Source organism: Cottoperca gobio, chromosome 11 (genome assembly GCF_900634415.1).
Source record: "Cottoperca gobio chromosome 11, fCotGob3.1, whole genome shotgun sequence".
Taxonomy (NCBI): Eukaryota; Metazoa; Chordata; class Actinopteri; order Perciformes; family Bovichtidae; genus Cottoperca; species Cottoperca gobio.
The window spans coordinates 15099610-15125159 of record NC_041365.1 but is presented as its reverse complement, the minus strand read 5'-3'; the positions used below and the strand labels follow the sequence as shown (position 1 = coordinate 15125159).

Sequence of the window (25550 nt, the reverse complement as noted above, 5' to 3'; positions counted from 1 at the left end):
CTTACTGTCTATTACCAGCAACATTGTGGAGCATTTATCAAAGCTAAATATTTTTTTCCCGCCGTTGGTAGAGCCCAAACCCAAGCTAAAAGGAGAGTGAATATTGGAGTGTAACTAACCAGGTGGCCAGAAATACGACTCCATTTGAATATTAATGTCGGCCCTCATCTGCTCTATGCATAAATAGGCATATCTTTACTAACGGGTTTGCCATATTAACTTAAAACACTCGCTTGACAGGTGATATGTTACAGCTGTGCCCCCAATTTCTTCTGTTTCAACTAATCTACAGCAGAAGGAAGAGTGTGCATAAATATTGTAGAGAAGTGATTCCCAATTCCCACCCAGGGGGTTCTTCTGCAGTTGTCAGGTTAGACTTGAAAGATTGTGGAGTATACTAATAATAAAAATGTTGACTTCATAAAACGGAATAAAATCCACATATTTCGCACATCCAATGGGATTACCAATTGGTGTGAGGCTAATCTTTAGTATTTAATGTCCCAATAACCAATAAACTAGCACTTTAAACAGGCCGACTGCTCAGGACACAACTTCCACCAACTTGAGTCACCACATGCTGTCATTGAGAGTTATCAAGTGAGCAGAGAAGTGGGAATAGATACTGTAGGTAGATAGAACATTTGTGGTTACATGGCTTCATAAATATGTTTCATATCAGCCTCGTATCATGCTTGCTGAAGCGCACAATTCCACGTGGTTAATGTTGGGAAACGATTGGTTAGGACCTAACCAATCGTTTCCCAACATTAACCAACATTAACCATGTGGCATTAGGTTGGCATCTCAACCTAACCGTTAGAAAACTGATCATGATTTGGGTTGAATAAAAAGCTACAGACGTAACATCTTGTGATTCATTGACGTAGCATCACATGACAACTTCACATGACATGAGTCACATGACAAGTCAGTAAAAATAACTCATACTTCACACAAACAGCGCTCTCCTGGTCGAAAGTCTTTGTTTGACCCATCCACCACTCCTCCCAAGATAATTCCCTAGCACTTGCTATTATACCACGTAACTTTCAATAACGCTCGCTGGATATACTATGTCATCGTATCCGTGGTTTGCAGAAACACACAAAATTGTTTTCATGCTGACTGGCATGGGTATACAGCTAAAACTGTACAACCCAGAGAAAGGGTAGAAAATGAATTTTAATAAAAGCAGACATCCATTTGAAATGAATGGCCATTCATATGAACATGCATACCTAAAACCTGAAATAACCTGGACTGGAAGAAAACTAAAAACAATCCATGACGAATTACATCCCTAAGTATAGCTCAGAACACTGCAAGAGCAGCACAGTGGGAGAAGAAGAAGGTATCCTGAGAGGCAGGAAAGCAGGACAGCGCTGCCTTAAGTAAATTGGTTACAGAGTACAATGAAACCTCTTCTAACCAGTGTTGGGAGGAGGAAACTTCATCCACATCTGCCGTAGTCTCAGCTGGCCTGGCAGAGGCGAGGCTTTAACTGGATTAACAACAAAAGCCGAGCTCAATAACTAATAGGGCTCTTCTTACTCCTCTCTGTTCCTCCTCTCTCTTTACTCCGTTCCCCTCTATTCCCTTCCTTCTCCCTCTCTTTCTATCTCGTCGCCTTCCTCCTCCATCAGAGTGAAGCAGAGACATAATGCGGAACACTTTCATGCCTTCTGCTGAATTAAACATGGAGAGAACAGCTTGTACTGGGTGCTAAAGCTGGAGCAAAGAGAGAGGGAATATGGAAAAAGGACATACACCCCTGCACAGCGGTCCCTGGAGTGCAGCTGAACATTTTTTTTTACAATTAAAAAGATCTGTCGCTGATAGACCGCGCTGAGGAAAGCTAAACAGGACAGCCATTTTTTTAATAATTGGCCAGGTTGAAAAGGACTGTCAGTTGTCGTTGGGTGGAAGAAACTAATCGCCAAGTGGAGGAGTGGCATAGCACTCAAAAAATACTCCTTCTGAGGCTTCCTTCCCACCTCCAGCTTTTCATTGTCAGACCTATAAATCCCATCATGCCAATCTGTTATTCCTTTCACACACTCTCTGTTATCTTTACGCTGTAGCCAACCAATTGGGCTCCACAAGTAACAAATCTGTCCATCTCTAACTCCAGGCTTGATCGTGAATAATTGACAGTGTTTCAAAGGTTTTCTGTCTCAACTGGCTTACAAAAAAACAGGTGAAGTCTTCTCATCCCCTCAGCAGGGGCTGAGGTTTCAGTTCTTCTTCTGCTTCTTGTCTTTTTTAAGTCTTGAGTTTTCTGATTCGAGAAGAAAAAGTCTCCCTTTCTCTCCCGACCTATTTGGTATTTCCCAGATGGAGTACCAAGCTCACCCTCACCCCTCTTTTCCCCCGACAGAGCCAAGTGACCCGTTAACTCTGCTTACCATGGGCGCCACACTCACGGCAGCAAGGACAAGACTTGCAGTGGTTATGTTCAGGACCCAGTGCACACGCCATGTGAGGCAGAGCAGCAGGCTAAAGATCAGAGACAGACGCTTGTAACTAGCACGACCCCATTTCCAACTCACTGGACAGGCTACTGGGACAGTAACAAATTCAAGAAAGTGTTATTTAAGTAAGATTAAATCTAATGTTCATCAAAGTTAAATAATCTTATTTAGCACAAGTTGAAATAGTCGATTAGAATAGTTAGTTGCATTTAAACCTTCTTGGGAAGTTCATTGACATAAAGAAACAGCATAATTCACATCTTTTTTTTAAGGTTTTCAGATTGTTCTCAGTAGTCTCTTTTTGAACTCTATTCTCCTAAATTTAGCGAATAAATAGATCCAAGAACCTTTGTTTTTCTTGCTTATATGAGTTCTTTACAAATCAATACAACTAAGTTCAGATGTGTTTCATAGTGGCCTACTTTCTATCTTTACTTTTATCTTTATCATGACCAAAATCTGCCAAGCAAGTTCAAAAGTCATCTTAGTCTTGCCTCATCCTGTTGGCATAAGCAAACAAGAAGCAGTAGCTAGCAAGTCTACTAGCCTAGCTTAACTAAGGGCGGGTTCACACCTAAAAGTCTGGTTCCTGAATCGAAAACTCAAATGGACGACACTCAACACCTGCCTCAACGCGTGTGATGTGCTTTCAGAAGATGTGTGGATAAAGCAAAGTTGTTAAATTTTACTCATTCAGCGGCTCGCCTGTTAGCTAGCTAGCTTGACAATACCACCATGTTTTTAATGCTACACTGGTTACAGAAAAGGAGCCGAACAGCGGGTCAACAATCATCAACGGTCCCTGCGCCTCGCACCCCGCAAATCAACAGAGCTCGCCCTGGCGGACTAGTCTCCTAGTGGCAGGGAGTGAGGCAGAGGAACCACGGGATATGTTATCTAGCTAATTATTGTGTGATTTGTGGTCTGATTAACAGTAAACTCATCAAATTCAGTGGTAGCGAATGCTCTAATAGGCTACTAGTTCACCAGTCACCAAAACAGGAAAAGAAAAAATGTAACCAATGAAATGACACATACACACATTTCGCTGTGATCAGCTTCCTGTGATCAGAACTGAACAGGTGACTTCGAGGTGGACCAGAGACCGGTTATTTGGTCTGCACCAGAGTTCAAGTCCGGCGTTCACACAGACCCAACGAACCATACCAGGTGTAAATACGGCCTGCAATTGTGCTGCTCATGAGGTAAAGGGTTTGTGTAATGGGTAGCCTCCAGGTGTGAACTTGAGAGAAATTGTCGTGACGAAGAGACTGTACTTCTCCTTAAAGTTAGCAAGACTTGAAACATGTCCTGTGGTAGATCTGTTGAGGAAGCTTAATATCCCAAAGCAGGTGCACTATACTGTTGTGCTGTGAAATATGCTGAGGAAAGAAAGAGGTGTGGGAGTCTTGGTATTTATAGACTGATAAGATGGCTCGGCGTAATTAATTACCATTTTTTTCCACAGAGAATTGTTTCAGAAATGTTTTTTTTCTTTATTGACAATGGGTTTTGCAAAAACAAAAGTTATGAGTGATGATGAGTTTCCTCACTAAGGGTACATGCACACTACAAGATTCTGGGACTAATTAGGCACCACATTTGTGATCATAGTCGACTGTTTAGAATAATGCCGCTGCAAGAAACCCCCAGGAGAAAAGAAATGGCCAAATAGAGAGAGATGAAACTCCAAAAAGCCAGGGATTTTATTTTAAGGGTGAAAATTATTAACATTTTAATCTCCAAAAACAAAAGATATTTTCCAATTGGGAAAACAGGAAGGTGTTTCAAACTAAACATAACTGTTATTAATCATCTTTAAATTGTAGGTTTGAATTGTAACCTGGAGACATTACACCATATATTTTTATCTAAATGATGAAAGTCAAACAAAATTGTCCTTTTTGGTTGTCTGGATCTTGGAGCATGCGTGCACCCTATGGAGTTGAAAACACACTTCAATACTTTAATCCAAACTGTACTGCAGTGATACAATAAACAAGTCCTACTACATGTGACACGCGTGGCAACAGAAATTACAGTATGGCTGTTTCTCACTTACTTTGAGATCAATTGGCAACCTGTGCAAACACACTGTGAAATGTTATGACATTTTTTCCACTTATGGATTGTAACATAGCAGATATAACTGTCTCATTTACAGAATAACAGTAATGTTTAACAACAATTAACAACAACCGACCTGCTCAGGACTCGGTGGGAAGTAGAGCTGAAACAAACTTTCTTAATACAAGAAAATCCATAAACTGAGGTTTTAAATTTCAAATTTGAAATATCTCAGCTTTCAATCTCTACATCAGTCTGTGCTCAGATCTTAAACCCACAGAACAGTCGTTAGAATTCATTTTGAGTAATAACAGCTTAATTATTATCACAATATATTCTCACATCGTAATGAGGCATGAGTAAATGAAATGGGTCGAGACTTATAATACGAGTATAACATTATTTTAACAGGCCTGTTTAGTGGCTCAAAATGTACTGACCTTGTGGGTGTTGAAGATCATCACATTCCTTAAAGATTCCCTTTTCAGATCCTTTCTCCGAAATAATACTTGAACTAATATTGTGCACAACTGTAAATATAGCACACTGTTTTATTTTAATTTTACAAACAGTACCCTTGACTGCCAAGTGACTCCATCCAGCAAAGTTGCTTGAGCAAACACTCCTTGACTACAATAAGTAAGTGTGTGGTTGTGATGTGACACAGAGAGCTTGGAAAGCAGAGAGTGTGCACAGTTCAGCTGCTGAAGCATGTCGCACCAGTCTAGTTTGTTCTTCTTTCATTACTCTTTAAATGTGGCCTTGTTCTCATCGCTTTTTTCTAACTTTAACAGGCTCTCTGTGAATCTCAAAGGTTTGCCTGTGATGCAGAGATTTCCCCTCCCGAGAGTCTCCCTGTGTCATCATCATACCGACATAAAAAAAGACATGTGATATAATTCCACAGTTAATTGAGAAATTGCCAATTTGGTGCCCTTGAAAGAAAAGATGATGAGTAGGAAAAAGCTAGAACTTAATAAGGCAAATGTGTTGAAGGAATATCCCGAGCTATGCGGGAGCAAATGTGTTGCAAAATAAATCCATTCTAAGACGTACCGTTATTTAATTACAAATAATTCAGTCTCCAAATCACCGAAATAAAAAATGTCAATTTTCCAATCCAGTTTTGCATGTACAGTGAGATATCTCATTAAAGACAAACAATCCCACCATGTCAGCAGAAGTGTCACTTATTTTAAGAAAAACTGCAGTGTCATCAGTAGTGTTGTCAGTGTACAAGAAACAAAGGTTTGGGATTTAATTTAGCCTGTTTCACTTCCTCTCTTGAAATGCGTCTTAGACCGTGTCTTTCTGTCCAATCAGAATCCAGACGAGGGAATAATCCGGTACATACCCTCAGAACATTCTGCAGGACATGGAAAATGAATACATGAAATACAGCAGCCTCCAACAAAGCTGGTGAATATTTTTGCCTTGTTGAATGCGACCCAGATAGGAATATAAATACGAGTTATCCCCTTCTCCCTGCACACAGTCATTGCGGCACTCGTCTAAGCCGCCCATTATGTAAATAAAGAAAGAGCAGAACTAGAGAGAGAGATGTAATGTGTGTGGCACAGAGCGTCAGCAAAAACACACAAATGGTGCAGGATGCATGTGGAACAGAACGAAATGAGTCGGGGAGAAAAATAAAGAGGAAATAAAGAAAGTGAGAAGGGAATTAAAGAGGAAAGGGGGAAAAAATAGAGTTTTTACCCATAAAATGAGTCATTACCGACCCAATATGGTATTGTGTGAAATCCCCAAGGCTCCCGGTGCGTCTTTTCCTTCGCGAGATCAACACCATTACACAACAGTAACAACAACAACATCTACAACAAGAACAATAACAACAACTGTGCCAGAATGAGACGGCGCCCAATATATAGATGATGCACATCATTAACACCACAGCCAGCCACACATTAGCACACACTGTCAAGTCTGTTCTGTTACACAGTTTAGTGGCACCCATCATGTAACCAGGTGGTGTCCCAGGGTGGGGCGGGAACCCGAGTCACTGTAAGCCCACAAAATAAGTTGTCACTGGAATGAACAGAAACTCCATAATTGGCTTTCCAAGACATCCACAGAATCCGTTTGGTTCAACATGTTGATGAAGGTTTTTTTTTAGATTTATTTTGAAACAGGAAGGCGATTTTTGTTGATTTTGGAGAAGTTGTTATTGTGCTCCCGGCTTTGCAGATTACATTTTCTGGTAGGTATAAAATACAAACAATGTAGTCACTCAACACAATCACACACTAGCAAAGCTGAAGAAACGAGAACGTAGGCAATAAGCAGCGTCACATCAGAGTTGCTGTGGTTTTTGTTGGCTTTATGCAGTCTTTCTTTTTTTTTCTCTGCTTTGTTACATTTGGCTGACACTGAATTAAATCTGTCTCCATGATTAAACACAGTCATATATTCAGCCACAGTCCACTACTGCCATCACAAGTTTTCAAAAGCTTCATTTCCAACTTCCTTTTTTATCATTTTTCTTTCAATCCTCTTTTTTTTTTTATAAAACTCTACAGTTGGTGTCAAGCAGAGAGGATGTAACTGATGGCAGCTCTTTAATCAGGGTGAATCTGAAGCAGGTGATTAGCTGATGGAGGCAATGTCGATTGATTTGGTGGGCGAAGAAGGCCGGCTTGAACTTCCCTCTTCTTCCACCGCCTCTCCTCTCCTTATTTTCAGCCCTCACTTTTCCTTTCTTCTCCTTACACATAAATGGCAGTCCGGGAAATGACAGAGCCGTCTCTCTGAGACTCCATGTCGTCGTCGAGGTACACGTCCATTTCTTCTTCACCGCCATGGCCTCTGTGGACGTGATAGGCTGGAGGTAGCATGTTCCCGCCTCCCCCGATGCTTCCAAACCTGTCGTATTCTTCCTCCATGCTGTCATCCAGGTCGAACTTCCTCCTCTCAGCTTCGTCTATCTCACCACTAAGGAGGATGTCGTGAGCGGAGGGGGGATTGCCAATTGAGGGATGGTGGAGGTGATGATGGTGGTAGTCATTGGCCTTTTCCGTTAGAGTCCCCGTGGCGTCGCAGCCCTCCCGATACGTGTAGATGGGCCCGTTGTTGTTCGCACCCGTCCCGTTCTTACTGCTGTTGTTGCCAGTCCCACTGAAGAGCAGGCGGGCTTTGTTGCCATAGTCTCCGCAATTGCTGCCGCCACTTCCGGTTGCTATGGAGTCCCCGCTGCTGGGGTAGCCGCGTCTCTGCTGCCGGCGACTTCGGGTCAGGAGAACGGCAATGAGTGCGACAACCAATAGTAGGGCCAGGAGGGAGCCAATCACGGCGCCCGCCACAACACCGGCACTGGACGGATCCTCCAGGGCTTCTGCAGAGGGGATGAAGGGATTGGAAGGAAGGGTGGAAAAATGGGTGGAGGAAAAGAAAAAAAGGGCAGGAATTGATGGCTGTTTTTAAGGAAGCCTTGCTCAGTTTTGGAGGAGGTATTCACAGTTCTTCTTGTATTGTAAGTGTGCTGTAGTGAGAGTAGTAGTGTCTTCCACTACGTGTGTTACAATCCTCTTACAAGTGTGTAGTAATGTTCTTCTCAGTGTAATCCCTTGGTAAGGGTGCAGTCAGTCATTGCTGGGATCAGGCTGAATGGGACTCATTCACTCTCTCCCAGCGGCTTGTTGCTCTACATTTTGCAGACATTTTGCTCTAAACACATGTCTGTCCAGATGCTGGCACTTCAGTTTTTGTCGCCCCGCCCCCCTTTGCCAGCTGGGGAGAAGCCTTTACTACTGTAACGGTCCTTTGTTCTACACTTCATGTTGGTGTGAGCCAAGTTTGCCTCTCCACTCTTGTTTCAGTTGGAGATTGAAACAAAGATGAGAGATGGGTTTACAGCATCAGCAAAAAGCAGTTTGTTTTGTCTTTGCCATGGGTTAGAAGTATTGGCCCAGCAAAGACACACAGACAGACAGAGAGACAGACAGGCAGAGGGGTTATTTCAAGAGGTTTAGTGGAAAAGAGCACACAGTTGCACCTGGAAAGTGCCATAATGTTTGACATCCCTCAAGCCCTCTCCCATTTTTACACACTTATTTCCCAGTCTCCTAATTATACCCACTTTTCATCCCTTTTATTCCTTCCTCCTCCCATCCTCTGCTTCCTCCCCATGACTCTCTTATCGGTCAGCTCGTCAAACCACAGGGCAGAGTGATCGCCTGCTGTCAACTCAGGACCGAGTCTCACTGATCAGTTGCGCACAAAGGTAAAAGGTTCACACTGTGGAGCAAAACGCAAGCCAGGACATTTATAAGAGGATCCTCTGCAGGAATATGAGAGAGAAAATAGGTCTCTCTCACATAGTGTAGGATTTGAGTGGATTCACGCTGGGCTAAAAAGAGGAGAAAAGGAAGTGTAAAACTAGGCAAGGAGTTAAGTCTATAGTGCAGAGCTGTACCAGGCCAGCTAATTTTTTTTTTTCTCTGTGAATTGCATGCTGATTTTTCTTTGGGGTGCAGCAAGGGCAGCGGAACGCAGAACAGCAGGGACATTTATTCCCCTTCCTTTTTTTATGAAAATAACAGCCAGCATTCCTGGCAAACACAGCAGTGAATGCCAATCAAAAAATCTGAGCTTGGCTGAAATGAGCCCTGCGTGGGGTTACGTGCCAGGGCAGCACCAGTGAGAGAATGACATTTATTTCAAGGAACTCGCATTGGACATCAAATAATAATCTGCATGGTGCTGGCGAGTATGAGTTATGTTAACAAAACCAGTGGGGGGGATGTCACTATAACTGAGCTCAGATTTAAAGCTTGTGATTAATACAAATTGTTCATTCTGCGGGTGTAGGAGAGAAAAGAGAGGAGATAAAAGAGGTGAGGAACTAAGCGAGAGGAGAGAAAACTAAGGAGAGGTTTCTGGTAGAGAGAGGAGAGCAGACGAGCGGAGAGGAGAGTTAAGAGGAGAGGTCTCAGTTTGATTTCAAACACTGTCTTGCTCTGGTCTCACATGGGGATGCAGGAGGGTTATGCCAGGGTGAAACAGACGGGTTTTGCAAACGAGGCGGGGCTCTTGGGACAGGATATGATGTCCAAATTAGGGGATAGTGTCTAGTGATATCCAATTGAAGTGACAGAAGGCATTTAGGAGGATGAATCCAACTTTGCCTGTCCTAGTTTTCTCTCTCTGCAAACCTACAGCACGGCAGGGAAACCCAATGTGTGGGCCAAAATGGTATTTATACTTATTGTGCCATTTATATTTTAGGCATTAGTAGTATTTATTAAGAGTCTCAGTGAGGGACTACTGAATAATGGCCTTTTGTGGAGGTTCTTCTGTTAATCAAGTGCTTTAATTCCATCATTGTGTATAGGCTTGAAAGAAATACTTCTACTAAGGCCCATTAGAGCTGGCATGTATACTGTTCAATAAATCGTGGGTCACATGCAGGAGGAGCATGAATTCTCTCTGAAGTCCAAAGCAGAGGGATGATAACTGATCTCTAAACAGAAATTATATCCTGTAAGGGAACTTTGTCGCCTTTGTGACAACTGGAAGGTCCTTTTGGTTTTAGTCAATGAGGTCAATTAGATGATTACGGCTACAAATGCCATCAATAAAACACTGACTCAGTCAAGTCAATTTATTTATATTCCGCTTTACAAACTTTCCATATAGAGTACAGCAGGTCTAGACCGTACTCTCTAAACTCATTTGTGAGCCAGTGAGTCATGTTTTTGATCTTTGGACAGAGACGGACAGTCTGGCTGTTTCAGCTGGGACAAGTATATATTTAATTTTCTGTCAAACGGGCACTTTGGGGAAAGCATGGTAAATGGTTACCATGCAGGTAAATGGGAGCATGAGACGGCACGAGTTCATCATGAAGCCAAATTATGTTTAATTCCCTTAGAAAATGCTAAAAATACATCCGTAGTAGAAAAGCATCTTTTATCAGTTACAAGGTTTCTGCAGGCGTTCACTGACATCACTTATTACAATCTAAAACACTAATGGATCGGGGATTAGTTTGGATCGAGCCAGATGCATGATCAACGTCAGTGTCAAATCCTTGTCAGCCGCCCAATGAGATGCTTTAGTAAACACTGTTCTGTGAACATAGTTTCCAGAAAAAAAAAAAAAAGTGGGAAAAAAAGGAGAAAATAGCAGGGAGACTATCGTTAGCAAGAAAATAGGCCATGCTTGTCATCCTTATTTCTCATCAACAGCAGCAGCCTGCCTGCATTAAGAAGCACGATGATAAATGTCAAAGAGAGAGGCAGGGGAGCTTATATCAGACTCTGTATTAGTGTCATGTACATGGAAAAGATTAGGGGGGGAGAGAGAGAGAGAGAGAGAGAGAGAGAGAGAGAGAGAGAGAGAGAGAGAGAGAGAGAGAGAGAGAGAGAGAGAGAGACGAGAGACAGAGAGAGAGAGAGAGAGAGAGAGAGAGAGAGAGAGAGAGAGAGAGAGAGAGAGAGAGAGAAAAACTATCCATTACCACTCAGTCACTGCGTAGGGATAATCTAAATGAGCAGATTCGGGATGTGGGGAGGCGAGGTGGGAAGACTTCGAAGGGTGGGGTGAGGTAGACAAACATTCTAAGGGTTATGAAAATAGTGAAATCTAAATAGTATTGTGTTGATCTCCTCAACCACCTCTCCTTCCTCTTACTGTGCATTTTTCTTACAACTGAAATCCGATCTGAAAGAGCTGCTGCAACAGTCATATAATAGGCCAGAGGCAGTGACTCTAAAAGCTCCACAGTGGGAATTCTCATTAAACGCAGCTTTTCGGTCAAGGACAAAACATATAAAGCCCATGAATATACTCCTAACATCAAAACACCTTACACTTGAAGTCTACTTCAAGACCATCCACTTGGACAGAGAAGTCTACTTTGTGCATTACAGAAAATATGCCTTCATTCCTTTTATTGTATGGGATGCTATAATACAAGCAGCGTTAGGTTTCAGTTGCTTATTGACCTGTAGAGCAGCATGCTTCTATGGAAGTGTAAGCAACCCATCCTACTTAAAGTTTTACTCAAGATGCAAGTGATTCCAATGTTAAGACAAATATCAGCAGGAATATTCGTTGGAGCATCTTCTAGAACAGGGGTTCTCAATGGGGGTGGTAGCGCCCCCCCCCCCAGGGGCCATTCAGAGGACGTCGGGGGCGCTGGAGAGCGTTTGCTTTATAGGCTCTGCTATGTTGTTAAATCTGAGATATGAAAAAAACAGCGAGGCAAAGTACTTGTATGTGTAAATGTACTTAACCAAATTCTGAATGGATTCTGACCAGTGTTCAGGCAACTGTGTGTTGTTTTTAGACTTTTATTTTGCTGAGTGATAAAGTGCTGCTTAAAAAAAACAAATAAAAAACAGCACCGCTCCCTCAGCCGCCACTGCTCGAAAGCATTAATGTTTTTCCAAGGATACACCATGAACGCTGTGTTATTGACGTGGTTACAGATTTACAAGAGGGGTGTTCCACTGACGGGCTTGGCGTGGCGTGGCGCACCCCGCGGGACCCTTTAACAGAGCATTTGGACCTGAACAAACAGTTAAGTCATATTTATAAGTGTTCACATATTTTATTTTATAAGAAGAATTACAATAAATAATAACAATAGTTAGAACATTAGAACAATTTGATTGTTTTTCTAATTGTTAAAACTAATCGGAATTAATCGTAAAAAACGAACTTGTGGACTTGGCCCAGCAGCAGACGAGCTGCACTCTGGCTGCTCGTAGCAGCAGAGCTAACATCTGCATCACTGATGCTGATTCAGGCTGTGCGTTAAAAAACTTGGATATTTTCGGCTGAGTTTCGCTCCATTTATAATTACTGTGTTGGATTTTCCACTTTTCCATTCTCCACTCCGAGTCTGATTGTAGGTGTGTGCGCACGTGTGTGTGTGTGTGTGTGTGTGTGTGTGTGTGTGTGTGTGTGTGTGTCGGGGGGCGGAGCCCTGTCCTTCGCGAAACAGAACAGAGGAGAGAATGTGAATGCGCAAAGCAGTAGCGCGGCGCCTCAGACTTGTTCCTTTTTTGCTCGTTTTCCATTGGAACACTTAAGAATACAAATTGTTTGGCAGTTCTGAGGCTGCTGTGTTTATCACCAATTAAAGTTTGAATGTCTGATCCGTTTCTGATTGGCTGCAGTCTTTGACACCGAATAAAGTTTGAATCTCAAACTTCTTACCGTTGCATTTGTTTAACACTCCTGAATAAAATGGCTTTGTTTGCTCCCTGGGTACACGGTGTAATTAAAAGGTAAAACACTACAATAAAAAAATTATATAATATTTATTATTATTTAGAAATTTTATTATGTAACTTCAATCTCAGAGAATTTGAGTTTTTATAATAACATAATATCGCAGCCTAATAATAAGAAATAATAAAAAATATATATAAATAATAAATACTAACAATAATAATCATAATAATACAATATGATCAACATTAAAATTCAGGCGAGACCATTAGCCTACATTTTTTTCGATGGGGGGCCGTAAGGGACCTGGATAATGGATAGGGGGGGCGCTGGCCCAAAAAAGGTTGAGAACCACCTTTTCTAGAAGAATGCTTGCAGGATCATCACAGATGATGCACGATGATTAAAATATGACTCCTGCATAAGTAGGACAACCTTTAACCTGGAATATTGGCTTTGGAAACCTTTTTCAACGAGACCCGCTCCTCAGGCACAATTAATGTAAATGATTAAGTTCAACAAGAGTGGGAAGTGCCACAGCTACCACGGTTACCAATATTACAATGTAGGGTTACACATGAGCGGTGCAGTGAATGAAATCAAGCGATATTAAAAGTGAGATTGTTAGCCAACTTGGTTTTCTAAGGTTCGTCTTTCTCACTAGCCATTCTTGGCATTGGCTCTGCGGGTAATAGCTAGCTATACTTAGCTAACCTGCTGACCTTTCAGGATTGTGAAGGCCATGGAGACGATGGGTGAATAGATGGGTGAATAGACAGCTAGCTTGCACTCAGAAAGTCAGTCAATTCTTTTTTCCATCTGGAGCAGAAGTGCCCTATCACCATTACCCATCATCAGTGTAAAACAACCTTTAAAGTGCAGGCTTCTCTATACTGAAAGTTTTGTTATCTCTATTTCTTTTCAAATTCAAACCAGTGCCACAGGCACATATGGACGATCTCTTCAGTTTATATGCAAATTATAGAAAGATTGTTCCCATTTGTTGTGAATTTGCTGCTTATCTGTGCTTTAAATAAGTTTGACCTTTGGTTTATATTTGCCTCCAGAAGAACTCTGGATCTACAACTATACTAACTAAATACTAAATTCTGCTCATATAACCTATGTGAGCTTTAAAAGGTGTTGTATAGAGCCGTAAGCAAACTTCTGTAAGAAGAATGAAGCCATGATTTGCCCTCCTCATGTATAAGCAGTGTATGGGAGGCAGAGGATCATAACCCTGGCAGATGTTAGCGGAGGTGGGGGGGGGTGAGGCCGAGGCTAAATGGTATTACGGTGGGTTAATGGGACCCGGAGGCAGCGCTGACTGGAAATCACAGATATACAGTATAGGAAAAGGATTTAAGGGAAGAATATTTTACTGCAGATTTTGACAAGGTGCATTTTAAAGGATTGTTTCTCAGATGTGATTTTAAGACTAGATGCAAACAAACAAAGTATAATGAAAGGGAAAGAGGAGGTCCAACTGAAGGACAAGTGTCAATCAAGACGTAATGGGTTACAATTTTCCAGTTAATGATAGTACATAGAAAAGGTACTTGTGTAGCATCAAGCACAGGATGCTACTTATGCAACATCTGACTGAATCAGATTAGCATTTATTCATGAATGACAAAGCACATCGGCAGCGCATGTTCCAGGAAGGTGTAGTGCTACATCATATATGGGAAAGTACCGTACATCTAGACCACTAAAGGTGTTCTAGCACCAAATATTAAGCAAAATACAGATCAAGTTTGCTCTGACTTTTTTTTTATGTGACCAGGTCTTTAAAGGAATTGCAACCAATATCAGCCTGATCGATGTGAGTCAGAAGGGGCGCGCGACAGCAACGAGTACATTCATTGAGTCAGGAAGCGAAATAAAGAATAGAAGAAGAAGACTCCGAGAACTCTAGCGACCACAGTTATTATGACAGGAACAAAGACCGAAGACAGGGGAAGAAGTATAAAGAAAGAGAAAGTCCATGATAGGTGGTGGTAAAAACAACAGCGAGTTGTTTTCTTTGTGCACTTAATGTTAAGTTTCCCTGTCACTTTACAAGCGTACCTATTTCAACCCACGATCTTTTCCTAAACTTAACCAAGTAGTTTTGTTGCCTTAACCTAAAGAAGTTGTTTTGTTTGTGTTCAAAACTTAGATTTGCCCGTCTGACGCATTAGAATGGTGCTCAACAACGTGACTCAATGACAAAAGCTACTAGTTGCTGCAGCCCCCTTCTGACCCACATCTATCAGGTTGATTACAATTGATAACCCCAAATGAATCGCCTGATAACATTCAAAATGGTCCCAGTCTTTATGCTAAGCTAGGATAATTGCGTTCGAGCTCAAGCTCTGTAGTTAGAAATGAGAATGCTCTTGACTTTCTCATCTAACGCTCAGGAAAAAAGCAGATAAGCATATTTCTTAACATGCTGATCTTTCCTTTCAGTATCCAATTGTTACGTAGCCCAGCAGCTGTAAGTGGTACATTTGTTAAACTTGTGCACACAGATTAGAAATTTGTGCTCTCAGATAAATAACTCTTGCACAAACTAATAAGTGGCACCATAAAGTCAATAATTACTGCACATTAAGTAATAGAACGTTACATAAAACAAGGTTTCTATCATTTTAGCTTGATGATAAAGCTGACACAACATGATTTATTTAGAGTATAACACTAAGACTGTGTGTTTCATCCAAACATAACAACCTGTAACTTTAATTGATACTGTTACAGTGACTCAACATTTACCCGCCGGTCTCCGTATAATGCTTAACAGTTTAGAATGATGCTTTACTTTTAAAATGGGAAATATATCACATTCGGAAGTAATGATGATACATTTAATGAGTTTTACGTTTGTTTTTATGCCACCACTATAATAAAAAACATTCAGTATGTAGGTTGTCTTTTACATGTCTTCTTTAAATACCATCACAGAAAACTTTGCAGACACACACGCACTTACTAATGCATCTAAACATAATCAGTCACACTCTCTTTACAAACATCCACACACACATACTGTATGAATGATTAATGCTCTAAATGTCCCTCCATTCACTTACACACACTCAGAGAGATAAGCTCACACAAATCTCAAAGACATCTATTAGCCACTAAAAGCCTTCAGTGTGTATCTGTCACATCTCTTACCCAGCCACAGCGGTTGTATATCTCTCTCTCACACACTCTCACACACACACACACACACACACACACACACACAATGCTTAATTATCCCTGATCTCCTTACACACACCCAAATTCTTACACAGCCCCCCTCCTGCATCCAACCACCGGTGTTTCCATGACGATCTCAATCATTTCCTCATGCAACCCCTCGGTGCCGCAGTGAGGGAGGAAATTTCCTGCTGAAATCATCTTCAATTCTGTCTCTGCATCACGGATTCTAGCCGGTGCTTTTCATGTCCGGCTTTCTCCCCTCGCTTTTCATCAACGAGGAAATAATCAGAGGTTGGTAAAAAAAGAAAGAACGAAGAAAAGTAAGAAAGAAATTCAGAAATAAAAAACACGAAAGAGAGGAAAAAGTCAGAATGGCTTTTTTAAGCATCTTGTTTTTGGCTTTAGGATTTTAAATGGATGCTTTCTGACATAGAGCAAGCAGATGGGATGAAAAGTAAAGAGCACAGACAGACGGGAAGGAGACAGAGAGAGAGAGAGAAAGAGAGAGAGGGAGGGAGGGAGAGACGGTCGATGCAGTGGGGGTGGATAAAGGAATGGAGGGATGGATGATGGATGGAAGCGGAGATAAATGGGTGGATTCATCTCTTTCAAGCTCATTACCCCCATTTCACCTTGAAAGCTCATCTGCGTAACTTTTTTTTCTGCAGAAAACACACATTCAATCTTCGCATCCACATACATGAAAACACACAAATCAACGCAATCCACACATGCACACACTCCGTCTAATTAAGTTTTTCCTTTTCTGTGGCACCCTGTTGAGGTTATGAACTTCAGCTGGTTTCCCAAGTGCCTCCCGACCTTCCTCTTCGAGCTCTACGCTCCTTTAGCATCCAGCTGCTGAACACAAAGAGGCTCATACAAACACTCAATAAATAACTCACTAACACACACACACACACACCCCACTCCTGTCTCCATTCAACCTAACAATTGCCCTCAGCCTAGAGTGTAAATGCACAAAGATTATAGCCTTTAGACGCACATTTGCACAGTGCAAACGTACAAAAGCAACTTTACTCACTTTTGACAGCGAATATGTGTATTAACACAAAAGTAGTGTTCTGGACACCGCCACCTTTTCACACACACACACACACACACACACACACACACACACACACACACACACACACACACACACACACACACACACACACACACACACACACTGTAAAAATCCCACTCTGACACAACACCGCAGGAATGTAAGGCCGCAGAGGGAATAAACTCCAAGCAGGAGTTTTACTGAGCGCAGATTAACTGTATGGTTGTAAAATACAGCCATAAAAACACACTGTAAGGCAACAAAATGGCAGCAACAGGACAGGATATGGATTTTGAGTACATGTGCATACACTAACACCAGTCAGAGGAGCCCGAGGTGAACGTTAGTGTGCAAACTCAGACCATTAACAGTCTTAGCTTAAAGAGCAGCGACAGGGCCACGATTAAAACAAGACTGATACTTAAATATACTGAGTTGAGTCAATCTACTGCAAAGTGGAGCATCCTTAAACTATATTTGAAGAATTTGTTCAATCTCAGCCATAATAATAGTCAGCTCAAGCTTTTCAATTGGCTCAATTCATATAGCAATATTGACTTGTTGTTCCTTTGTGTCGTCCTTTTATGTTTTTACAAGGTTAACCTGTAATATCATTTTTTTGCTGGCTTTCATTTTCTTGCTTGAATTGAAATTATGCAGTCGCTTGTGTTAAAAGGGTTTCAAGACCTTTGAGTCTTTTATCGCTATGAAGTTCATAGATGCTTTTAATTCTAAAATCTTTTGTTACAGATGCATAGTTTTATGTGTGCCACAGTAACACCCTCCCCTGAGCCCACACACACTTATCCCAAGGTGTTATGGAAATGTCTTCTCAGCCAGCAGATCTTAAGAATTTTTTTACCTTTTTCTGCATGATTATACAGGGCTGTGTGACATCCTCCGGCAGTGGATAATTAGGCATGCCTCGGAAAATGTGCGTCCCGTGTAAGATCAGTGGTGTGACCTTAAACAGGGTTGAGAGCCTACGGATCACAGGATGTCTTGTAACGCTGTCATGCTGGCCGTAACTGTCTGCAAGGCACAGTTCTACAATTAGCCTCTAAATCTTATTACAGGTAGAAGACTGCAGTCAAGTCGTGCATGCATTTTGTAAGTCTGATTTAATCAAACCCAGATTGCTACTTGGAAAATGAGCACTTACTACCCACTGGGCCAGCAGGGTGGCCTGTGATTACAGAAACAAACCCGTAATATAAAAGAGCGAAGGTTGGATTCCAGATTGCTGCCTAAGGATGCAATCACACCTCCGTGTTTTTTAGTTTTTTTTTTTATCTTCTTACTGCCTGATGACAAGAAAACCACAGCGTGTGAACACAAAGTCACTCAAATAGCTTTTTACTGGACAGTTTTGGGAAGGTTTGAGAATTATTGGAAAAGAAGAGCTTACAGTTCCAGTAACGTTGTGTGTAATTTCCCATCACTGTGAGGACACATGAAAAAACAGCTGACTATCGGTCCAGGCTGCAGTTTCCCATGGGTTCAATTTGTTAATACTCAGCTTTCCAGAGATGAGAAAGTGCTCAGTGTCAGGTATCAGTGTATAAATACACCACAACCTTGACGTTTTGGGTGAAGTCCTACAGTTGGAACACACTACGTTCTCTTAACAAGCCGCACCACATCACTTAATGGCACAGTCTTCCCCTACGTAGACAGACCAAATGGACTAAAAGAGTAAACATTTAGCTGTGTTAATAACATGTTGGTGTGAATTACCTTGTTGACTTAAACAACCCTGACACTTGAGCTGTGAATTATTTGAATGATGCCAAGCTGTGACTGTGATGATGTTTTGTATTTCATTTATCTTCAGCGTTGGCTTGAAACTTTGAACCAGCAGAGATGATGAAAAATAGCTTTCGTCAGCCAGCCGTGACCAAATAAAAGAAGCATTTAATGCAAATCTGTGGCGATCCATCATCCGACTGTGGTGCTTACTCACTGCTTGTGTGAACAAATCGTTTTCTCTCACACACACACAAACACACACACACACTCACATACACACTCGCACACAGAGCTGTCAACTTGAGAGGGTTCAGTAGTTTAATGAACATTATTGATGGCGAGGCTACATCACTTCTGCCGTAATTAGTGTGATGTCTCACACCTACATGTCTGTGGCTTCATTAATTCAGTGGAGATTCTAGCTAATATGCATGGGCACGCACACGCACACACACACACACACACACACACACACACCCACACACACACACACACACACACACACCATAATCCTAACTCGTAAGTGCTCTGGCTTCTACATCCGGCCAGTGCTGCATTATGGACTGAATTTGCATTGCTGCTATACGTGTGTGTGAATTACTACAGTATGTGTGCCGTTTAGATACTGTGTGTGTGTGTGTGTGTGTGTGTGTGTGTGTGTGTGTGTGTGTGTGTGTGTGTGTGGTACACTGTCAAATATATCTTTAGTCTTATTCTGCTTGGCTGGATGCAGGGAGCTGATTGGATCCAGACCTCGGCTGTTGATACTGATCAAAAAAAACCAGCTGAGTGAAAACCCGCCATCAGCCTCCCTCTCCCCTCTCTGTCTCCATCCCTCTCGCCCACTCTCACTCAATCCATCTCCCTCTCTAAGTCGCCCTCCATCTCCCCCCTCTGCTCCACCGCTCCCTCCCTTTTAAATGTGGCGGTTTGTGGTCGGGTGACTCATTTCTAAGCATATCTGGTCCATGGAAGAGATGAGAGTGAAAGACGAGGGAGGAAGAGAGGAGGGGAGTGTGGGGTTAAAGGGGCCCAGGAGAGTAGAAAGAAAGTGAGAGCGAGAGAGAGAGAGAGAGAGAGAGAGAGAGAGAGAGAGAGAGAGAGAGAGAGAGAGAGAGAGAGAGAGAGAGAGAGAGAGACACACAGAGAGAGAGAGAGAGAGAGAGAGGAGAGAGAGAGAGAGAGAGAGAGGGAGAGAAAGAGAGAGGGAGACAGAGAAGAGAGGGAGAGAGAGAGACATAGACAGAGAGAGGGAGAGAGAGAGACAGAGACAGAGACAGAGAGAGAGAGAGAGAGAGAGAGAGAGAGAGAGAGAGAGAGCGCTTGCGTGCCTCATTGCAGATGGATCACTTCCATCCTATCAAAACAGTAAAAGGAAAAAAAAAAGGGGGAGAGGGAGAGGGAGACTAAGAGGGATGATGGGGGTGCCAGTGAGGGAGAATTAAGGCCCAGTCACTGCTCTTTCTCCCCTCTCCCTCATGTTCATGAATATGATCAGGAGCATGAAAATTAAAAGCAAACATCAAGACAGCAGTGATGCCCCCCACCACAGATTTACTTCATGCATGTGTCAGGAGTGCTTATATTAGCGTTGTTGATGTTTCTGCACAACGACACCGTCGTGTGTGTGCCGTTTGCTTTGATGGCATGGGGGATTAAAATGAATTCATACTGGAGCGAGGAAACTCAATTTACGAGAGTAGCTGTTAAATCAGTTGCCCCTCATGCTCAAAGTATTACCTGTGAAAGATCAACATTAAGTCCCCATACAATGTAGAAATGAATCCAAAAAACATGCACAAGTTGTGGTAGCGTGGTTAGATATACACTTATAAACTAAATGAACAACTCATAGGACGGCTGTGATAAAATGTACCAACAAGTAGATCAAATATGTATCAGTATTTGTTTGATCATATATCTGATATCGTGGTGGCAGAAGATGTAGGATCAACAGTACAAACCACTCGTACCTAAAGTTTTTCCCAAAGTTTAATTTATTGCTCACTATAAGATTCACTGTAGAGGGAGTGATTTCGGGCACAGTGGTGGACATTTGTATATTTTATAGCACAACCGAGAATTGCTCTAAGGCACGAAACAGATGAGGGTGCTGTTCTTTGCAGGACAAACGGGACAGAGTGATATTCTTTGTGCTGCAGGAAGCAACAGAGTTTATTGAAAACATGATGAAATGCTACGAGACACAGCAATTAGAAGTAATTACGGGAAACAAGCAATCTCTTTACACTTTTGTGCTCCTGTTAGACAAGACCGAGCTTTGACTGGGGAATCTGTACAACATAATCATGCCTGACAAAAGAGGGGCTCAGTGGCTAACATGGAGGACTGAGTCTGGTCTGCTTTTTCTTAATAGTTTATTTCTTTTAAAGATGGAATCCGCGATTCTGGAGAAAGATTTTTGATGTTTGATCTCAACACCCAAACAATCCTCTTTCTCTTTATACGTCTGTCTGTCTGTCTTCAGAAACAGAACGGACAGCTAGCGGAGATATTAGCTGAATTTGACAAAAAGTGCATTGGATTAGAATCACAGACTCCACTGTTAAGAGAACATATTTAATATGTTATCCTTGTATTGTTCAGCTCATAAAAAAAATAGCTGTCAATGGGCACAACACCAGATCTATATAAATCACTGAACAAACTGGAGCAGTGGGCAGCAACCTTACCTCTCTGTCTCCCTCAAAACCTTACATTCCAGCCCTCCTCCCCCTCTCTCTCTCTGCATTGATCAGTTCGTAGTGGATTAGCTGCACATCGTGATAGCATTCTGACCCCGGCTGGCCCTGGTGGCTAATTGAAAGACACACACGGTCTGTAGGATTAAAGACTGCTCTGTCTGGCTCATTATTACACACATGCACACACACAAATAAACACACAGACACAGACACAGACACACGCACACACACAGACACACACACACACACACACAGACACACACAAGGTTTTTGAATGTGTCAGAACAGACGTGAATCGCTTGCAGTTGCAACACTGAGACAAATGTGACTAAGCCACATACAAATTGGATGTTTTGTGGGTGCATGCATGCATGCATATGTCTCTTTACAGTACAAGACTGTGTGTGTCTGCAGACATGCAGCTGCTTACGTAAGTATGGGTGTGGGTGTCTGAGTTTGTACCTGTGTGTCAGAAGGAACTGCATTAAAAAAAGACAGGAGAGAGCAAAAAGCGGCGCAGCAGTAGCAGAGGTAATCATGGACTGCTCCCTCACCAAGCTTCAGCTGCGGGTAACACAACTAACATCTAACCCTGCGAGTCCAGTGAAGAATGAGCCTCGTGCACTCGTCCAATGCCGAATGTGCACATGATGTATAAATCTGTGTGCAGAAGCAAATATGAGTCCAGCGTGCGTTTGCACATATCATTTGCAGGATGGCGATTTGTGCATTAGTACTACATAATAAAACCACATACTGAGTGCACAGCCTTTATCTGATGGATGTAATGTACAGCGGATACAATCTTTCGGTTTGTGTGTAATACACTATTACATGTAATTCTGCCTGGAGCCAGACAGCTGAAGAAGTTTGGACTCGGATGGCGGATTCAGAAAACCACAACTACTGAAAAGAGAGAAACAAAGAACTGGCAAGAAGCCCAGAGGAGGGATTCAGTACATGACGAGACATGTGTAAGCACGTGCTCGTTAGCACATTTGTGGGTCTCCCTCAACCTGCCTCTCCCTCACGCTGCCTCTCCCCTTCCCTCACGCTGCCTCTTCCTCACTCTCCCTCCCTGCTCCCTCACGCTGCCTCTCCCTCACCCTGCCTCCTCCCTCACCCTGCTCTCCTCACGCTGCCTCTCCCACCCTGCCTCTCCCTCACTCTGCCTCTCCCTCACCTGCCTCTCCCTACCCTGCCTCTCCCTCACCTCCCTCACGCTGCCTCTCCCTCCCTGCCTCTCCCTCACCCTGCCTCTCCCTCACCTGCCTCTCCCTCAACCTCCCCTCACGCTGCCTCTCCCTCCCCTCCCTCTCCCTTCCCTCCCTCTCCCTCACGCTCCTCCCTCTCCCCTCACGCTGCCTCTCCCTCTCTCTCCCTCTCCCTGCCTCTCCCTCACGCTGCTCTCCCTCACTGCCTCTCCCTCACCCTGCCTCCCCCTCACCCTACCTCTCCCTCACGCTGCCTCCCCCTCTCCCTCACCCTCTCCCTCACGCTGCCTCTCCCTCCCTCCCTCACGCTGCCTCTCCCTCCCTCTCCCTCCTCCTCACCACGCGCCTCCTCCTCTCCCCTCTCCCTCCTCTCCTCCCATCGACACGCTGCCCTCTCCCCCTCTCCCCCTCCTCTCCCTCCCTCCCTCACGCTGCCTCTCCCTCTCTCCCTCACGCTGCCTCTCCCTCTCTCCCTCACGCTGCCTCTCCCTCCTCTCCCTCACTCCTCTCCCTCACCCCTCTCCCTCACACTGCCTCTCCCTCCCTCCCTCACTCCCCACCTGCCTCCGCTCCCTCCCCTCCCTCACCGGCCTCTCCTCCATGCCCTCTCCTCCATCCCCTCTCCCTCACGCGCTCCTCTCCTCCCTGCCTCTCCCTCATCCCCCTCACTCTCCTCTCCCTCACGCTGCCTCTCCCTCTCTCCCTCACGCTCTCCCCCTCTCCCCCCTCTCCTCCCTCCTCAAGCTGCCTCTCCCTCTCTCCCTCACGCTGCCTCCCTCTCTCCTCACGCTGCCTCTCCCTCTCCCTCACGCTGCTCTCCTCTCTCCCTCACCCTCTCCCTCACCTCTCCCTCACCCTCTCCCTCACATGCCTCTCCTCTCTCCCTTCACGCTCGCTCTCTCTCCCTCACGCTGCCTCTCCCTCACGCTGCCTCTCCCTCTCCCTCACGCTGCCTCTCCCTCTCCCTCACGCTGCCTCTCCTCTCCTCTCCCTCACGCTGCTTCTCCCTCTCCCCCACGCTGCCTCTCCCTCACGCTGCCTCTCCCTCACACTGCCTCTCCCTCTCCCTCACGCTCTCCCTCTGCCCTCTCTCCCTCACTGCCTCTCCTCTCCCTCACGCTGCCTTCCCTCCCCTCACGCTGCCTCTCCCTTCCCCCATGCCTCTCCTCACGCTGCTCTCCCTCACACTGCCTCTCCCTCTCCCTCACGTGCCTCTCTCTCCCTCACGCTGCCTCTCCCTCTCCCTCACACTGCCTCTCCCTCTCCCTCACGCTGCCTCTCCCTCTCCCTCACGCTGCCTCTCCCTGATTGAAACCAGCGGTGCTTCGGCTCAGCTCAGCCTTGTCTTCTGACTGCAGCATTAAAAAGGGAAAGTCTTGAAATCTTTATTGCATCAACCCGCACGTGAAATATTTAGGCAAGGAACGTAGAGAAACAAGTACCTCTCTTTGAAATATTTAGACTATATACCCAGTAACACTCAACCGCTCTGCTCTTATTCCAACTCTGCTGGCTGCGTATCAATAATGCATCCTGTTTCGACAAGATGGATACATTTCAAAGTAGAGGCCAGGGTTTGGTTGATGGTTGGTTGAATACGCCACAGACCAGTTTGGTAAGTTTTTAGCCTGCAATACATAGTGGGTGCTTTATGAGATGGTAAATTATGAAGACATGGGGGACATTTTAAAGCTCACCTTTACACTTATTTAAACCAATAAAGGATTCCTTGCACAGATTGTAATACTGCCAAAAAGCCCTTATCAATATCTCACACTTACCTTCAAAACTTGTCATTAACTGCCAGCAGGATCCAGCGATGTCAATTTAATCAAACCAAACAGCACTTTGATACGATGCAGAGCTCTTATTTGTTTACTGCTTACTTGTGCAACAAGTGACATAAAATAACTCACAGGTACAATAATATGTATGTGTCTTATATAAAAAAGATGTTGCATTCATCTTTGTTTTTGCATTATCTGATCTAGACCTTGACATGATCTCCTCTGGTGGTGGAGTTTGCCTGTCTGCTCTTTAGTGTGTAAACATTAGTCCTTAATGAACAAAACGCCACCTGTAAATTGTTCCGGTCAAGAGTTTCCGTGAAAGAAGCCCTCTGTTCTTGTGGTCTCGCTGCATTTCAGTTGAATTCTTTGTCTCTGGTACTGCCTTGAAGGACACCGCCACCGACTGAGAATGTAACACCAACGTTTGGCTCGCTTCCCAGAAAATAATCTCACAATGAGACTTGATAGAAATAACCAGACTTTATTCCGTGGAGCCAGCACCCTCCCTCTGTATTCCCTCGTTTCCACCTCTTGAACCCTATTTTTGTTCATTTTCCATTTGTCAAAGGCCTAATCCCCTCTGTTAATGCTGCTAATGTGTTCCTGTACCACATAGCCACTTTTCCAAAATTCACAGCTATTGTGCTCTCTGGAAGTATTTTGTATTCTAAGCCAATTACATGCATAGTCTTAATTAGGTGTCGTTTGTGTACATACAGAATGGGAAATTCCCCTGAACATTCACCTACTTCCATTCGCTTTCATTTAATAATAGTTTACTTCAAGTGAAGTCATTTTCCTGCAATATATTCTTGTATTAGATGCAATCATTTTGCTGCCTAAGCACAAAACTGGTATTGATGCTGTATTGGTGGCATACACCTCTACATGTTCTGCTGAAATGTGCACAACCTTTACCAAACTGTACAATTTCTAACAACACCCTAACATTAGAGATGCACCAATTTATTGGCAAATAAGATGACATGTGGCTGATGTTTCTCTGTTGTGTCTCATTCATTTTGCGTTAGTTAAATGCACAACAAAAACATTGCTATTTTATTGCCATTGTTATTTTAAAGATGAGTCTC

At 43.5% G+C, this 25550-nt stretch overlaps 1 protein-coding gene across 4 annotated transcripts in view; it reads right to left on the bottom strand.

Annotated features, from left to right (window-relative positions):
- The window catches only part of pvrl2l (PVR cell adhesion molecule related 2 like), a 256021-nt gene that overhangs the window by 91769 nt on the left and 138702 nt on the right, over positions 1 to 25550 (bottom strand). Inside the window, exon 7 of one of the 4 annotated variants that reach the window (XM_029443094.1) lies at positions 6993 to 7890. The exons of the other annotated variants lie outside the window; for them this stretch is intronic. Coding sequence (XP_029298954.1) covers positions 7265 to 7890 — 626 coding nt within the window. The 3' untranslated portion in view covers positions 6993 to 7264. Of the gene's footprint in view, positions 1 to 6992; positions 7891 to 25550 lie in introns of those variants that run through there. 4 annotated transcript variants of the gene reach the window in all.